At 43.1% G+C, this 18644-nt stretch overlaps 1 protein-coding gene across 5 annotated transcripts in view; it reads left to right on the top strand.

Annotated features, from left to right (window-relative positions):
* The window catches only part of AMOT (angiomotin), a 61099-nt gene that overhangs the window by 34714 nt on the left and 7741 nt on the right, over positions 1-18644 (top strand). For all 5 annotated transcript variants that reach the window (XM_031045253.2, XM_031045255.2, XM_031045256.2 and 2 more), the window contains 6 exons: positions 405-858; positions 2673-2817; positions 4227-4319; positions 6940-7085; positions 16765-16914; positions 17709-17899. In XM_031045253.2, the coding sequence (XP_030901113.2) occupies positions 405-858; positions 2673-2817; positions 4227-4319; positions 6940-7085; positions 16765-16914; positions 17709-17899 (1179 nt within the window). The remainder of the gene's footprint in view (positions 1-404; positions 859-2672; positions 2818-4226; positions 4320-6939; positions 7086-16764; positions 16915-17708; positions 17900-18644) is intronic.

Below are 18644 nucleotides of genomic sequence, written 5' to 3'. Positions count from 1 at the left end.
TATCCTGGATTGAAGAAGAAAATGCATTGTTTTCCTCATGAGAGATGGCACATTTCAGGACAGAATAGAAGAGCCCATTCCTAACAGTGTAGTTGTTTTTTCCACAAAATGTGGAGAAAAGTTATAGATATAATTTTGGTCAGTAGTTGTTGATGGAGTTTCTCTTAGTGTTTCTGTACAACACAGACCCAAGATGTGCATTTATAATATGTTTTCTGATAACGATTTGATTTTGAATTTTTTTTAATAACAAACTTAGAAAGATGAGGAAAAGCTCATATATGAGTCTTTTGTGTGGGAAGGTTGGTGGAAAGAAGCTACATGGGTCATCCCACACCTTTTCACTGGGTTTGTGTACCATCTTCTGCATGGCTTTGATGGTGCTCTTGCTCTCTGTTTTCCAGGCAGAACCCAGATGTGCAGCTGCAGTTACAACAGAGACCACCTCACCACCACAGCCCAACTTCTTCCTTGACATCCCTGGGATCTTTGACTTTGCTTCAGTCTCCACCGCCATCCAGGCTGTCCCCTTCCCAGCATCAGCAACCTCTGACTCCAAGCCAGGGAGATCCTGGAATTCTGCCACGGACCCAGCAGCCATTCTTATCAAACCAAGTCCACCAGGGGGACTTGTACCGACTATGCCAGCCCTTCCTAGGACCGCAGCAGCAGCAAGGAGATTCCTATCCAGTAATGTCCCGGGCTCAGCAGATCCCTTCTCCGTATCAGCAGATGCAAGTAGACCCTTTTGCCATAGTTTCCAGGGCCCAGCAGATGGTGGAAATCCTGTCAGAAGAGAACCGGTCTCTGCGACAGGAGCTGGATGGATGTTATGAGAAAGTAGCCCGGCTGCAGAAGGTGGGTGTTTTGGGATATCAGGCACTTTCCTGTGTCTACTATTGTCCATAATTGAATCATCTAATCTGCAACTGTTACATTCCTTGCCTAAGGGATTGATTACCTACTTGGGAGTCTTTTACATGCAGATTGATTAGTCTGTATCCTGTCCCCTAGGGCAGCAGCTTAACTTTGTCAGAAGATAAAATCAAAGCCCTCAGTTTTATTCACGTAGTTTACTGACCATGCTCAAAAGAGCATCCTCATCAGCTGCCTTGAAGAGGCTGACTGCTTGGCTTGTTTTGTTAAATTAAAAGGAGTGTACATATGCCCAGGATAGCAGCAGGCTTCATTTTCCCATCAGTCTAAAAGACTTTAGAGACTGCAGGAAGGGCTTGATTGAAATGACATGAGACCGTAGTCACTCAAGGAGGCAACAGGGGACATTGCCACAAAACTGGCTGGCAGGACTCTGTGCAAGGCAAGTACAAGGCTGCTATGGCTACGTTGAAGACATTTGGACTGTAGGACTGAAACTAACACTTCTTTTGTCGCCCTCTCCATGCCACACAACCTCTGTGGAAACTTAATATCTTGGTTTGGATGGACCTATTTGCTGCCTTTGGCTTTATGAAAGAAGTAGAAAAAGTGGTGCTAAAATGTTTTAAAAGAAATATCCCAGTGAGATCCATCATTAACATGCATACTTAAAGATATTTTCCTTGTAGCCTCATAGAAATGATTTCCTGATGACCAGTGGTTTAAAACTGGGCCGCAGGTCAGCTTTGCTTGTGCCTTGCAGCTGTGAAGAGGCTGATGCTACTTGCAATTGAGGACTTTGTGGGTCTTGCTCTGTTCTTTGCACTGAACAGTCTCCAGGGCCATAAAAACGAGTGGCTGCCTAAAACACTTGAGTTCAGGTGACCAGTCTGGCTTTTCACACTCAGGATTCCCTATGTTACCTCTTTCCAGGGACATGTGTTCATTTTGGTGGGTTTTTTTCCTTCTTTTTGGAAGGTCTTTGGCCAGGAAATGCTTTAGAGAAGTTTGACAACTTCCTGGTAATGAAGGAAGGTAAAAATGCACTTTCCTCCACCCTCCTGTTGATCACTTGCTGTGGAGGGCTGATGGAGTTTGCTGTTACATGCATCCATGCTTCCATAGCAGTGAACCATGCCTAGTAAGGAGAGTTCGAACTGAATCTCTTTCTGCTCTTAGTCATCAGAAAAGCTTCACATGAAAGGCTAGAAGGAAGGATAAAATATTTTACTCTAAATGTTGCCCTCCCCCCATTTAGTAAATTGACTATTTAAAAGAACAGCTAAGTTGTAGAAGTGTGAACAGAGAACATCAGGAGATTCGATTATGGCTTTTGGACCCTAACAGTTGCAGAGCTGCAGAGTTCCTCAGTAACATGGGATCTGACACTAGTGTTTTTGTAGCATAGTTTTGTCTGCCTTTCTTGTTTTGTTTTTCTTACTCACTTGATACCACACTAGCTATTTATATAAATGCTTTTTGCCCAGACTAACAGTAGTGCCAAACTGCCCCTATCTTAGAAAATAATAGATTACCTTTGCACTTCTTCGGTTTGCTTTATCTGTGCTTTTGTATTGGGTAAACAAGACTGGAATCTGGAAGGAGAGTCTACATCTCTGAACCATTGGTGTCCTTTATGCAGAAGGAGCCATCACAAACCTGAGGCTGTTGTTTTACTTGATGTGTAGATGTAAGTTTCTTCAATAAAGTAAACTTGAGAGAAAATGATCTCCTTTCTGAACCTCAGTAATTGTGAGTGATAAAATAGTAAGTACTTGTTTTCACTTCCACTGCAGCTGGAAACAGAAATTCAGCAAGTTTCAGAGGCATACAAAAACCTGGAGAAATCATCCTCTAAACGTGATGCCCTGGAAAAGGCCATGAGAAACAAACTGGAAGGAGAAATTCGGAGGCTTCATGATTTCAACAGGGATCTGAGAGGTGAATGAAGTAAAACTTCTCTTCTTCAATGTTGGGGGGGGGGAGGAGGGGGGGTTGGTGTCTATTGTTGTGCTTGTTGTACTCTGGCAGGACAGTATTCTGCTGCAGAATTCACTGTGTCTGTTGACAACTAGCCTGTGACAGGATACTCAGGTATGTTCAGCAGCCTGAGATTTTAAGCTTGCTGCAAGTATGGAAATGACAGGTTTAGGAGGGTGCTGTAGTTTCTCATTTCCAGCCTGTTTCTCATTGAGAAGAAACATGTGATAAGCCAAATAGTATAAACCAGATGCAAGCCTGGAATTCTCTCTTGTCTTATATCCTAGACACAATTTGTACAATTTGTTCCGTTTATACAAGTGGAAAGACGTTTTGCTGACTGCCTAATCCCACACCAGGCATGTTCACTTTATTTCCTGTCCAGTGACCTTTTTGCACTGACATACAAACTGCAGACTGCCTGTTCTTCCTGAAGGTCTTGTCAGTTCTTATCAGTGTAGGCATCTGGTTTTTTGGATCTCCCTTCCTTTTCCAGAGTGAGATGTTATTAGTGTCTGATTCTTGCTAAGAGGCTGAGGCAGTATGATGGCTGGCAGTGGAGAGTGATGTTGAATAGTATTTGACCTTAACATGGGTAGGAGTTTTACCATTAGCTTAAAAGGTAAAAACCATCTGCAGTTTGGGGTGTTTAAAGGGAACAATCAAGTTTTTAAACTCTTAAACTTATTGTTTTTGCAAACACCTTCTGTTTGTCCTACATGTCATCTGCTCTCACTGCCCCATGTCTCTTAACTGAGACTGTGTTCCCAGAAATCGTTTTGCATCCAGGAAGTAAAGCCAGTGCTGTTGAAAGGGACAGTACTTGAAGGCCTGAATTAAATAATCTTCTTCATAATAGAGCACAGCATAAACATTTCGTTCTCACTTTCATAGACTGACATAAATTCCTAACAGCCTGCAGCAGCAGAACCAGTAACCTGTCCTTAGGGTTTTCCAGTTTCACCTAAAGCCAGGTAACTGGACAACAGTGATTTAATCTTCTAACTATTCAGATTTAGTGGGGAATTAAAAGGGAATCTTTTAATTGCACAGTGAGATTTATTTGGGTGGAAAGAATAAGGTGTCTTAATGTTTGTAAAAAGTGAAAAAATTGACGTTTTATGTGTTGTAACTGTTTAAAGTAATTTCTTTGGGATTTTATTTAACCTGTTTTGTCTCATTGAGAAGATTTTCTGAAGGACATGATTGGAAACCTTTCAAAAGTGGATGCTAGCTTCTGCTTTTAACTGTGTAGAATTAGGAGGTCTGTTCCCCGAATGGGGAATTGCACTGGAAATGTCCTGAGCAGACGTGACATAGTCCTTGAGTTTTTAATGACTTAGTGTTCCTTCTGTTGCAAATTTCTGCAGAGCGCATGGAGACAGCCAACAAGCAGCTGGCAGAGAAGGAATTTGAGGGGTCTGAAGACAATCGGAAAACCATCTCTCAACTCTTTGCACAAAGTGAGTTATGAGTGAGTTAGTGAGTGGGGTCAGTACCAATGCTCCAGCCATCCTGAGAGGGATAACAATGCAGCAGGTTACAGTAGGACAGATGTGTCAGTTTTCTACCAGGATGGAAACCAGGGCAGTGACAGTCCAAAACTGGCAGTGGAGAAAGGATTCAAAAATTCCTTTTCTGTCAGCATGTAAAGTCCATTTGATGCCCTTTTTTAGATTTTGAAGCAAACATAGCTTGCAATTAAAATGCCAGATTAGTGTTTCCGCCACAATATACAGGATAGTTTGGCCACATATTTTGTCCCCTTTGGAATTAAACCTTTTTAGGCTGACGAGAGTCCTGGCATGAATTAAGGCTGGTGAGACTGGAACCTGGTAGGTCTTGTATCTATTTCCTCTTTAATTTGTCACTGTGCTATCCAGTTCTGCAAATATAAAGGGGATGACACTGCCTGCAGTATGCTGGGCTGGGTAAGGGTCATGCATTCTGTCCACGGCAGTGGATTTATCACAAGGCAAACCAAAATGACGGATGTGAAATGCTGCTTTTCCTTTGTACTGAAATGTCTTGAGGCTGACGGCGGCGAGCCAGCTTTTCTCTCATCCCATGGTGTACTCCACCCTTCTGACAATGCTCAGTTTTCTCCAATTGTTATATAAAAAGGTAATGCAACAAAATTGCAAAATAGAGATTTTCTGTGGTGTAACACACTGCTTTTACTCTGCAAATGCTGCTATCCCTCTCTTGTGTTCTATTTAGCTTATTCCTTGTGGATTACATTGCAAGCAAATGGCTGTCATCAGGGTGGGAATTCAAAACTCGTGGTGGTAGTGAAAAGTCTCTGAGTTTAGTCTCATATTCAAATTGGTTGGGTGGACTTTGTGCTTCACAGGTTCACCTAGGTTCGGGGAGGTCAAAGCTGCAAGGCCTCACACTCAATTGCTCCTTTTGGATGAACATGGAAGCCATAGTGCTATGTTTCCTTAGTCGCAGCATTTCTATGGTGCTGTAGGCACCTGTGATGTGACACTGTTCTCATTTGGGGAAAAGTCTGCCATAAAACTTCCAAAAGCCTCACTGCAAGCACTTACAGATGAACAAACAGACTGCAGGCACTGACTGATACCTGCTGGCTTAATGCCACCTTGTCTCATCTCTGCCATTTTCTACAGCACATTTTACTGTGCTGATGCTGTCAACAATTCATTTTCTGTGTGGAGGAGAAATACTGGGATGGGAGAGATGGGGAAAAGAATAGGTAGGCAGTGACATTAGCCTTTGTCCTTGTCTCATGTCACAGGCTAGCTTCGAGTTGCAGTCAGGGTTTGGAGAGTTCTGGGTGCTGTTGGTGGACAGGTTTGTTTTGCAACCTGTGTGTGGGCTGTGTTGATTCCTTAGCAGAAGGGAATCTTTAGCTACTCCATGTTGCTAAAGCTTTGCTCCTGGCTCTCTGCTGGCAGAAGAAAGGGAATAATTGCGGCCCTGTAAATATAGTTAATGCACATGCTTGCACAAACTCTGTATTCCATATGCAATCTGTCCTAACACCCAGGATCTAGTTCCTGTTTTTCAAGCTTTCCACTCCTTGTCCTCATTCCTTTGTCATGGGATTCTGGTTTCTGGAATGCAGTTTCTCTGGTGTCATCAGTGATGGGTGTAGATCACTCCAGGGAGTATTTTGTGGTTATACATCCAGCACGGGTGTTAATGTTATCATTATAGCTGGTTGGCTTGAGCTGGGAATGACAGCATATACAGAGGACATCAGCTCTGTGTTATAGCTTTGCTTTACATCCCTGTGTGATAATTTCTCCAGTCCTCAATTATTTTATCATTTATTTTTTTATAAAGGCATTTTCCCTGCTCGTGAAACACAGCAGAACTGCTCCCACTTGGTCCAGCTTTCTGCAGAGCAGCAGCAAAGGACCGACTACACACAAGCATTGTGCCCTTAAAAGATCAGACATGAGCTCTCAGTGGTGGGCAAAAGGCTCTCTTGAGCTGCAGGTTTGCTTTAAGCAGTGACAGAACAGATATACGTGACTCTGGCCCAGGGAGTCATTTTTAAGTGCTGTAGAGGAAGACCAAAGAGTTCTCATTTGCTCACTTGCTTTCTGTCTTCTCTGATGGTACTGACAGCAAAGTGGGACAACTGGGTGTTACTTTGAGAAGGAGGACAGCTACCCCAGGCAGAACAGCTTTCGTGTTTGTGGGGTTAGTGTGAAAGAAAGGAGCACAAGTTTTTGAGGCACAGAAGTCTGCTGTCTAATCTCTCTGGAATTAAAACCACCAAGTTTGTTTTCTGCTGCTGAAAACTCAGACCTAAGGAGGTGCCAAGTGTCACTAACCATCTCTGTAATCAGAGCAAATTACCTAACTGTACTCAGTGATGCACCTTCTAGTCCTTCTCACTAGTACTTGAAGGTACCATGCTTGTTTTTCAGGGTTACAAATCTTCCTTGAAAGCCACGTACCTGGGTTTTTTGCCCCACTTAGTACTAGATTTGCATTCTCTCTCATAAGAAGTTCCAGAAGAATCTTTCCTTCACCTCTGGAGTGAAAGACTCCTGAAAACTATGTAAAGACAATTGCTAAGTGATAATTCTCACTTTGTTTTCATAGACAAGGAAACACAGCGGGAAAAAGAGAAACTGGAAATAGAACTGGCTGCTGCACGCTCCACCAACGAGGACCAACGGAGACACATTGAGATCCGAGACCAAGCCTTGAACAATGCTCAGGCCAAGGTGGTGAAACTGGAGGAAGAGGTAAGGGTTCTGGGAAAGAGAAATTAGGCTAGCTTGGGTTCCAACTTGCTTGCTTCAAAGCTGTTTGTATCGCTTAGCTTTGTGTTGGTTAGCTAAGCCACTGAGCTGTGCACAGATAAGCCACAAATCTCTATTTCCTTGGAAGTGCTTTCGTCTAAGCAGGCATGTTTTGTTTTCTTTTTGTTTCAACTGATAAAAGTGGGCTGGAACTGAAATCCCAGCCCTGGCAACCTCCTGAACTTGGCAGACTTTCAGATCTGGATGGACTTCTAAATAATACCAAATGAATGCAGCTTGTCCCCTTGCCAGGTGTTCCACTTACACCAGGTTATCGTGGAGCACAGTGCAGATCACTGTCTGTGCCCAGCATTCGTAATAAGCTGGGCACGACCTTGGCTCTTTTCTCTCCCTTTCCTCCCAAGAGATGAGAATGCATCTGAGCTGCTTAGTGGGGCAGCTTTCGCAGCAGTTTCTTTCGTAGCCACTCACACATGGCTCTCACCTCGCTGCCCTTCTGCGTCACAGTGTCTGTCCTCTTTCCTCCCGCCTACTCCTTTCCTCTCAAAGGCTCCATTTCCCTCTTCGAGCCTCTGCTTCCTTTACTCCTACTCTTCCTCCATAGAGAGCCTCTGGAGGAAATCTCCTGACCAAGCACACTTCCTCCATTGCTTATTTGTTCTCTAATTCTGCCATCTTCTGCCTACTAGCACTCACCATCACCCTCGCTGTGTGTCTGTCCACCTGCATCTTGCTGGCTTCATTGCCAGGCTGTGGTCCATCACTGAGGAACCAGGTTCTGTGCAATACAAATGACAAAAGTAAAGAAAGAACAGTAAGATGTATGCTTCAGTGTCAGTGGGCACATTCAGCCTTGCACACAGTTGACAAGTCCATTGATTTCACTAAAATTACAGCATCACCTGGCAAAGCTGACTGCCACCTTTGTTGCTCAGAGGGATAGGGAGCATTAGGTTATAGGGTAATTTAAACATTACATGATTCTATTTGGCTCTAGAACCATGCTATCATTTGGTCATTGATGTATTGGATCTCTTTGGCTTTCCTTCAGATTTCAGCAGCTTATTGCACTAAAAATCTGATGTGTAGCTAACTTTAATTACACAGAATATCCATATGGCTTCCTTAGAACTATTCACATGCATGGAGTCGGTGTGCATATTGTGCTGTGTTTAGCCAGGGCCAGCACACACAGCACTTGGCTAGGCTGAACCTCTCTGTAGGTACTACTATTGGGTAAGTAACTGGGGGGCTAAGCTGCATGGTAGCTTAAAACCCACGCACATGCTGATAGGGAGTGGAATGCCCTGCATGAGGGCTTGTGGTCATTTGCATTCAACCTTTGCTCGAATCCCAGGGTGTGCAGGAAGTGCCACCCTTCCTGTTGTAGATAAATATGGAAGCGTCTCAGTGAGGGAGCAGGAATTAACTCTGCTTTTTCCTAGAGGTGAGGCGGTTTAAAGGGAACCTGAAGAGGTAAAGAGTCACTTTTGCAGGTTTCCCAAATCACTTTTTAATGGAATGCTTAGGATTATAAAGCATTTTTTTCCTTATTAGTATTAAATGGTGGGAACTTCTCAAATCCCCAAGCTGTTTGTTAACATGCTCTCCAAAAGACAGCCCAGCAAGCTGTTCAGTGCTCAGGGCACTGTTCAGAAGGGACTGTAAATGTAAGCCTGGGTTAGTGACATTCAGTGACCAAGATACATGAACAATTTGTCCTTTTTTCATCTGATTTCTGCCAGCTCAATCTGAGTTACCAGTCCCTGTAATTGTCAGGAATTACCAAACTAACCCTTGCAGAGGAGGGTGGAGTTTCTTATGCTAAGGTTTGGCAGCCACTCTGGCTCAGGACCCAAGGGGGGGTGCATATTTCAGTTGCTGCATCCTGTAATGTAAGTTTTCAGCTGGATTTTTTTCCTCTTCCGTTCTGACTTCCTATTAAGCAGAGTTATGCTGCCTTATTTGCACCAGATCCTTTATAAAATGAGTATTTCCATTCTAGTGGGAGCTATAAGCCATTAGAATAGCTGAATTTATCACTATATCACTATAGCTGAATTAAATGTTTCATTGGAATTGGGACTTCTGGATTCTTTTTAAAGTCCTTTCCCTGAATTGCCAGTTTGGACAAAACAACTCATCTACAAAATGTAGGTACTTGTCTACTCCTATGCCGCTTTGAGAGCTTTTACGTATGTTGGATTAGAGCTTTCATATATATTGGATTTTAGCATCCGAGTTAGAGGGAACAGAGAGATAAAGGGGTGCTAAATGGGATGGAGAAAGAAATAATCTTGCAGATACCAAAGTATAGTGTGAAGCAGTTGGAAGCAAAAGTAGATATTCATAGAATACTTGGCCTGGTTTCTTAGCAGGGGTGAAGTGACTCTTCAAATTTAGAACAGGCTGACATTAAAGTGTTTAATAGTGCTAAAAAGGATGAGTGATCATATTTTAAACAAACTTAAATATGTCTGTGAACAGACTTGCTAAGTACGTATATGTTTTATATGTAGTAATTAAACTCTGCTGCTTCTCTACTCTATGTAGATACCCAGTTATCAACCCCTATTTTCACTGCTCCATTTTCATTCTTCCCTTTAGTAGATGTTCCACAGTTATGTGTATCAGCAGCTTGTTGAAATTATTCCTAGTGAAGTATTAATCTGTGTTTTTTAAGGTCAAAGCTTCAGATAATTTTCGTTACATGCAACAAATTTGAGATAAATTGAGTAGATTTGAGGTAAAATGCATGTTGGCTTAAAACCATGTCTCACAGTCAGAAATGGTTAGTGATAATGATACATGCAGCTAAAGCAATGAAAAGTTCTCATTTTGGAGCATGGCTTGCCATGATGGTCTCAGTTTTGATGCAGAAGTTTGAATAGCTGCAGTGTGCAGCAGGTTTGTTGCTGGTGGATGGTCACAGATGGGCCACAGTCTCATGTGTGAACATTTGAAACTGTTACATCACCGTGATTTAACAACATGTGCTGACATACACCTTGAGAGCATGCAGCAAGCAGAGCAGATGGTTACATTTCTCCTTGCTCTGGTTCAGAGACAGAATTACTGGGTTGCAGCAAGGCCCATCCTGACCAAATAGAGACTGGGTGAACACTGGCTTATTGTGGGTCCTTTACCAGGCTTGTAATATTGGAGGAGGGAGTTTGATGCCAAATACTTTATCTAACCACAACTGCTGGATGCAGAGGGTGCAATTGCTACTGCTTTTACACTTCACAAAGGGGGAAAAAAAAGGAATTTCCAGAACTTTTCTTGAACTTGGCCATTTCTGCTTATCCTGGTTAATTCATACCGTGGAAGACCAAACTTCAACTTAAAAAAGTTAGTGGTTTTTCTTTATAGCAGTGTAACTTGCATTCCTTTGCTGCGCCACTTTACAAGCCACTGTTTTAATGAGTGCCGTAAGGAGACAGCTTTGAAAAATAGTGACTACCACGAAGAAGATATAAATATCTCCTCCCTGCCATCCTCGTGCACACACCTTGGAATGAAAGAAGCCAGACATCCTTTCTAATGGGTGCAAATTGGGGGCTGAGGGAAGGGAAGAGGTTTGGATGAAACAAGTGGCTTGTATTTAGAAACTCTAAGATCTTTCAGCCATCAGAATTCAACATAAACCAGGTGTCAGAGCTAAGGTACTGTATTCATTTCCCACTCAGCTATTGTGCAGAGCAATAGCACACTTTCTGATAACACTGAGGGTTCTGTCTATGGGGAAATATAGAAATGTTCATTTCCAAATGACATCTATTGTAGTTTATATGCTGTGTCTAAGACACCTTCACAACAGAGCTCTGGCTTGGGTGGAAGAGACCCAAAGGAGAGATTGTGTGATTGAAGCTTGTCTGGTTTCTTCCAGTTGTTTGTCTGGATCTGTAAAAAGATGTTTCCACTCTCCATGGCTTTGTCTCACTTAAATGCTTACACTCTCAGTGCTACGTAACTCCTTTTAGGACAGAGTTGCTTCTGAAGGGAACACTTATGGAATGGCTTATTGTTCGTGGATGGATATGATGCTGGGTTCCCTGTAAGTAGTGTGTGTGTATCTTTAATGACCTGTGTAGCAACACAGAACTGTTTTTTTATTGCCATGTCACTGCCTCTTAAATGCTGCTTGTTAGTAATTTTCCAGAGGTGGCTTTGGGAATCATAACTTATTTTAACACAAACAATTGGAAAGACGACATTATAACATTCCCATGCAACAAACAGTATTCCCTCGCAAGAGGATAGTGTTACCAAATTGCTTCAGCATGAGCTCTTGCTGAGGCCAGTGGTGCCTTATTGAGCCCGAATTCAAATGCACTGAGGGTTCAAAGGCATCCTAGAGGAATATACTCCAACTGCAAGAGGGAGAGGTGGTTTAAACGTGCTTGCTGCCTCTTTTTTTTACTACATTTCTGCCATAGCAGGCAAATTCTTGTGGGGAAACACATTTTCAGCTGCATCTGAATGGATTCAGCTTTAGGATAAACCCAGAACATAATGAAAACACTCTGAATATATTAAACAAAGGACTTTGAAGACATCAGAAATAGTGGGTGGGAGAGAAACAGATGCTGACGAGTGTTACCAATTTGCTGAAATGGGAGCTGTCCAAGATGAAGAGGGTAATGGCTGGGTTTGTCAGAATGCCTGGGAGAGTTTGTGAATCATTGCTAGCTATGCAGGAAGTCTTCCTCCCCAGAAAGCTCTTTGCTGAGTAACGCATCTGGAAGCAATGAATCTCTTCTAAAAGATCTTCCTTCCCCCTCACTTACTATGTCCAGGACTGCTTTTGTCCTGCAGGGACAGCTCCAGTGCAAAGGATGTTTGAGCCTTTCCCTTGTTTCTAGTGCCTTGACAGTGAAAACTCCTCATTCCTGCATGCCCCTGTTCCCTGTGCTGTGTGAAACCTCCGTTCCCTCTTCAGAGCCTTTCTTCTTGCGAGGACCCGGGATCACTGAAAGAGATTGCAGGGTTTGTCAAAGCCAAAGGAGGAACAGGATTTGTTTGGCTTTTAGAATGCTCATTCTAATGGCAAGCGACAGGAGCACAGTGAGCTCAGCATGGCAGTTGGCACCAGCAGTTGATGCAGGCAGTTGATGCAGGCAGGGCAAGCAGGGTGGTGAGGACAATGGTGAGCACTCACCTCAGGGCCTGGTGTGGGAGCTCTGTTCTGGCTGCCCCAGTGATGGTGATGGTCAGCATCAGCACCAAACAGAGCTGATGAGAGGGAGGCTGCAGCACAGAGCTCCAAGTGCAGAGAGTGCCTGCACTGGTCTTCTGAGGGGAGGGTGCACAATGGGCAGGGTGCACTTGGTGGGCCCTGGTTTAGGTCCTCCTGCAGCAGGGGCTGAGCTGCAATAGGCTAAGAGATACCAGGGAAGCCGAGAGGGAGCTGGAGTGCTTGCTCCAGGCTCAAACTGTGCAAGGACCACAAGTGTCCACCTTAGCGCATACAGAAAAGGAGGAGGGCATTAATCCAGGAAACTGGGAGCTAGTAACAAAGCAGCAAAAAAAAGGAGGAAGAGGACAATTAAAAGCAAGGGGCTTCTTCCAAAATCTGATGTCCTCAACCAGAACCACTTCACAGCTCTGCGGGGAGCTATTGAGCAAATGTACTTGACCAGGAGGCTAGGGAATCTTTCAGGGGTATTCCCTGCATCAATTCACCCTTTGTGTACTAGATTTCTGCAGAGTCTCAAAGCAGTCCTTGCCTTCTCTATTTTTCTTGTCCTGCTGTTGCAGAATTCATGTATCATAGCAGTGGATGTGAACTGGAGAGTTGCTGCTCTTGCTTGCAATGGTTTAATGAGAATTGTGTTGATAAGAATTAAAGCCTGACTTCTGATACTTGATTAGGACATTTTCCAAAGCAGTCAGGGATTGACATGGATAAGATATGCACATGATTAAAGTTGTGCCATGTGCCATAGGAAACACTGGGAAGGGATGCAGTCATGCTCAAGTTCTCTGCTGTGCTTCCAGACATGCACTGACGTAATTTGAAATCTTACCCTCTTAAAGAGGTGTTATAATAAAGGTGTTATTATGAGTAAAATCCTCTGCATTTTCAGAGCACCCTTCAAGGCAAAACAGTTACATTATGTGAGCATGAGCTTGCATCTTACTTAAATGCAGTACCATCAAAAGGAAAATTACTGTCTTGTCAAATGTATTTCAAATTACATACTGAAGGGCATGACAGCATCCTTGTAAAGCTTCAGGAATGAACTCTTATCTAGAGCACGTGTTCACTGCCAGGCCTGTTGCAGAGGACAGAATTCCAGTGTCCTTTGATGCCATCTCACCCATGGTGGATGTTCTTGTGGCCCTTGGCACTGAGAAGTCAGTTTTGGTTCTTTGCTGGGAGAGGGTGGGGAGTTCATGGCCAATGACCAAGAACAAGCCTCAGCATGATACTTTTTTTAATTCTTCCCATCTCATTTATGTCTGCAGCACCCTGGAAATACTCAGGAAACTGTTTCCAATTCCTGTCTTAGGAAAACACAATCATACCCTTAACTTATAGTAATGAAATCCCTCTGTGCTTGGAAGAATTATTCCTGATCCTCTTTACATTGAGAGAACAGATCAAGTCAGACAGATTTGGGAAAAACCAAATAGAATTAGATTTCACTGCTTTCACTCCTGAAGAATCCTGGTTCACAGGGAGTTAAATTGCTCCTCACACACAGTGTGTGCAGAGGTGGCAGAGCTGGAAATGAGTGCAATTGCCAGAATATGCAGTGAGTTGACTTGAGTGCAGCACATGCATGAAATGAAACAATCTCATATATAAAGGCTAATTGTGTCAAAAGACACATTAGGAAAGCTGAGTTGTCTGGAGCACATACATGCCTTTATAGTTTACTAAACATCTGTATTCTAAAATCCTGAATATTATTTGAGGTATTCCTATATTAATTCTCATTTTAAGCCGTTAAAAATATACACAGCCCACAAATTTTCTAACATTCCTAATTCTTCCTGAGCTGGAAGATGAAGTGTATTTTGTGAAGGGGGAAAAAAAGTTGTCTTTATGAAAAGCCACGGAACAAGCTATGCCTGTACTTTAGGTCTGGTGCATGAGTTAGGCATGTGCAGGCAGTGCTGGTAAGTTGGGCAACAGCTTGTGTTGCAACATTTCACCTGCAGGTTTGGCTGATGGGAGCACTTTCAAAGTGAATGTTTCAATGGAATTTCTGTGTCCTAATTCTTTCTTGGCTGGGCTCTTGGTATTCTTTGAACACAGGCCAAGGCGTTAATCCTCACTTAGGCACACTCAGGTTTATTAATTATGAAACTAGGAAAATGTTGTCGGCGGCTACTTTTGCAAGGAGAATTTTACCTGTGTGTTAAAAAACTGTTCAGAAATGTCAATACTTTGGGGCAGGTCAGAAGAGATCAACTTATCCATCTGTCCCTCCTGAGGAGTGGGGAAGGAGAGCTGATTTTCCAGAGATTATCATCCATCTCCATGCAGGATATTTCACTGCTAGCGAGTTTATGAGGTTGTTCCTTACTCTTGTCCAGCTCACTAAGCTCATATGCATAGCCAAGATACTGGGTGCTCTCCATTTCTAGGTTGTGCTGCTGACTCATGGTTTATCATAGAATCATAGAATAGTTCGGGCTGGAAAGGACCTTGAGATCATCCAGTTCCAACCCCCCTGCCATGGGCAGGGACACCTCACACTAAACCCTATCACCCAAGGCTTCATCCAACCTGGCCTTGAACACTGCCAGGGATGGAGCATTCACAACCTCCCTGGGAAATCCATTCCAGGGTATCATTTTTAGCTAGTTACAGAACTACTTTGAGCTGCTGTTAATCTAAGTGTAAAACTATAGTGCATTAATTCACACTTTATTGGAGTCTGAGAAAGCTTAAATCAGTGTTTTAAGCACTATGATCTGGAATAAAAAAGGTAAGTATAACATTTTTATTGATTTCCTGCAGAACAGCAATGGAATATTAAGTTGCATTAAATGTTCTTGTCCCTTCCGTTCCAAACAAGCTTGAAATCTTGAGCAATCAATAAAAATACTTTCTACTGTACATGCACTGGTGGGAAGGCCTTTGGCTGGATTACTCACTGCTTATTGTAACTTTTATTATAAAATACTAGTTTGGGGGAAATCCTGTAGGGCAGCAGCATTCATGCTGTGAGATTAGATGCCTGCTGACTTCATGAAGAGAAGGATACCATGTCTGGCATTAATAGTTCAGAGATTTTTCTGTCTGTGCTGTTCACATTGCAGTCTCTGGATTGTCTTAAGGAACAGGAGTGTGAAAAGGAACATTTGGAAGAAACATGTAATAAGACCTTTTTGGGATGAAGGTGTGATATAAGAACAGCGCCTGTAGTTCAGATCAAAGCCCAGCCAGTCCAGTATCCTGTCTCCAGCAAAACTTAGAGCAGATTCCTAGGGAACACTGTCATAATGAGGCCAACAAACAGCAGTACTTTCCCAGAATACTTCCTGCTTCCAAGAAGGACTTCCTGAGCCAAAAGTGGTGTCTTTTGTCTTTAGTATCCCTTAGTGGATTTCTCTTCCATGAAGCTGTTAGAGTAGCAATTTGGACTCACATAAGGGAGTCTGTGTTTTGCATTGTGGTGCTGCTTTAGACTTTGGCTCTGACTGTTGGGAAAAGTTGCCTTCTTCCTGCTATTTTGGGGTTTGGGAGTTATGACAATCATAACTAAAAAAGCAGTGACCCCAGTTTACCACAGAAGGCCAGCTCATTGTCACTGTTAGTCTTTTCCCTAACAGAAAATTATGTCCATAAGTGTGCAGTATCCTATATATTAGATTAGAGCTGGGCCCTGGATGTATATTATTATAATTATTGATGTAATTATTATTATTATTAGTTTGGTTTAATTCTGCCTGAACTGTGGATTAACTGTGTGAAGACAGTTGTTGGCAGTCTCAGCATGGTGGCTTTTATTGCTTACTTTGAGGCAGAGTAACAGCTTGGTTTGCAGGATGAATGATGATGATGCAGGATGAAAGGGCAGGAGCAAGGAAAGAAGCAGGACTGTGTCATACTGGGCTAAGATTAATGTCCACATAGCTAGAATAAACCTGGCTGCAGTGTGGAAGGATCATAGGCCATGTCTAGTGTGTGCTTTCACCCTATTCATTATTTCATAGGACTGGAACAGGATGCTGCAAGGTTGGATTCAGTTTCTGCTTAATCTCCTAAAAACACTGCTGGCATTTTCCAGTACTGCACTGAAAAGTGTTCCCAACTTGTGGGCCAGGTCTGAATGCTGCCTTTGCTACTTCAGTAACATCTGTCAAGTCACTGAGACACTCTGTTATGAACCCAGATGCTCTTTCTTATCCCATCAGTGCTCTCGGTCACGTGCAACAGATAATTACCTCAGCTTCCCCATCATTACCATGAGGTTACTGAGGACAAAAAGAACAAATACACCTAAGAGTAAAGGAGAAATGGTGGAGACCTGTAACATCCTGAGTGTGGAGTCCAGAGCAGGAGTTTGAGGCACACTGACAGCAGTCATCTGGAAATGGTTCTTCCTGGCTGCTGCTCCTGTGCTTGGCTAGGTGTACAGGGCCAGAACTTCACTCACTTGTTCTTATTTAACTGACGTTGGATTTTCTTCCTTTGTTTCAGCTCAAAAAGAAGCAGGTCTATGTTGAGAAGGTGGAGAAGATGCAGCAGGCCTTGGTTCAGCTGCAGGCAGCATGTGAGAAACGGGAACAGCTGGAACACAGGCTGCGGACCCGGCTGGAGAGAGAACTGGAATCTCTCCGGATGCAGCAGGTACCTGCTGTTGCCCACACTAGGTTTCTTGTAGGATTGTACCTCACACCCTACACCACAAATAAAAGGGCAGTGGTTTCTTCTATCTTGTAATTGGTAGCTAGAACCATGGGTTTGCTGGTTGGTGTATTGCTTTACCTTGACTTAATTTTTCTATTCCAACCAGAAAAGTTATGTAAAAGAGCAAAGGGGATCCATCACAGCCATTTAGCTGGGATGGTGTTCTATTTTTAAGTAACGTGGTTATATTTGCTTTTAAATGATTTAAAAGATTTTGTTCACACTTTGAGATTATATATAAAATTAATTAACTGGTCTGAAAAGAGGCCCTTCAAAAAGCTTCTGCATTTAAAAAACCCAAAGAAACCCAAACAGCAAAACCTATTCTGTAAATGCAGTTGATGGAAATGGATGGGGAGCTTCACTTAGAGCTGTGAGTTTAGCTGCCTGTCTTGGGAGCAGTGCTTGATGTTTTAGCACATTTGAGTTTCAGTATTTGAGAAATAGAAGGAGCTTTTCTTGCATTATATGAGCTTCTTGCCTGGTTTTGACAGAGGAAGGATGAACTATCCCTGCAGATGTTTCAGATTAAGCTCTAAAGGAGATGATTACCATCAGCTAGTTTGCCCAGTATGGCATAGGCCACTGCATTTCACTCTGGGCAGTTCTTGCCCCAAGCCAGTAGTGCTCTGGCCCAGCCTCTGTCCTTCAGACAAAAAGCAAACAAACCAACCCTGAGCCTCACAGATGCATCTTGACACTGCTTTTTCCTTTTCCTTGCTTTTGGAAATCAGCGTCAGGGTACATCTCAGACTGCCAATGTCTCCGAGTACAATGCCACGGCGCTTATGGAGCTCCTGCGTGAGAAGGAGGAAAGGATTCTTGCTCTGGAAGCTGACATGACCAAGTGGGAACAGAAGTACCTGGAGGAGAGTGTGATGAGACAGTTTGCTTTGGATGCAGCTGCAACTGTGGCTGCACAGAGGTAAATAAGGCTTTTCATAGCACTGGGATTATTTTGTTTTTCCAGTTGAATGTCATATTTCCCACCAAGGAATGTTGTCATACCACCCTCCCATGATACCTTGCCTTGTGGTCTGAGTGGTTTCTCAGACTTCTGCATGCAAGTGGAGCTTGGCTGTTTTTCCTGGGAGATGTGCCATTGCCAACAATTAGAGACAGGGTTTTTTTTTCCAGGGGAAGATTCCTCTGCATGCAGCAGCCATTTTCCAGACTAGAATTGTTCTGAGCCATTCCTAGAAGCTGTTGGTTCAAAAATAGGTGTATGAGAAGGGGTTTCTTTGTTTTGGGGAGTTTTTAAACAAGAATCAGTCTTTGCTGAAGTCATGTGAGCTGGGGTTAGCTTGGTGATTCATAGAACTCACCCTGAATGCCTGACTTGTTCTCCAGCATGGTTTTGCAGATTGCTTTGTGGTATTGTCCTCAACATGGTTATAACCAGAAACATCTACTAGGAAATTCTGCTCCAAACATTCTGCAGTGTATGGAGAGCACTGCTTGTGGGGGTGGAAAGGTGTCTGAAATCTGGTAACAAGCTCACGTTCCAAGACAACTGAACAGAAATGCTTGCTATGGCTGTAAATAGGCCCAAGTGCTTCAGCTAGTTGGTAAACAAGAGCTGTTACTGGAGCGTGACTCTTTAGCATTAGGTATTGCTTACATATAATTTCATGCCTCACTGGTTTTTGGTTCTTGATTGCAGATTTTGT

Source organism: Melopsittacus undulatus, chromosome 6, assembly GCF_012275295.1.
Source record: "Melopsittacus undulatus isolate bMelUnd1 chromosome 6, bMelUnd1.mat.Z, whole genome shotgun sequence".
Lineage (NCBI taxonomy): Eukaryota > Metazoa > Chordata > Aves > Psittaciformes > Psittaculidae > Melopsittacus > Melopsittacus undulatus.
This window is presented reverse-complemented; position numbering and strand designations above follow the sequence as displayed.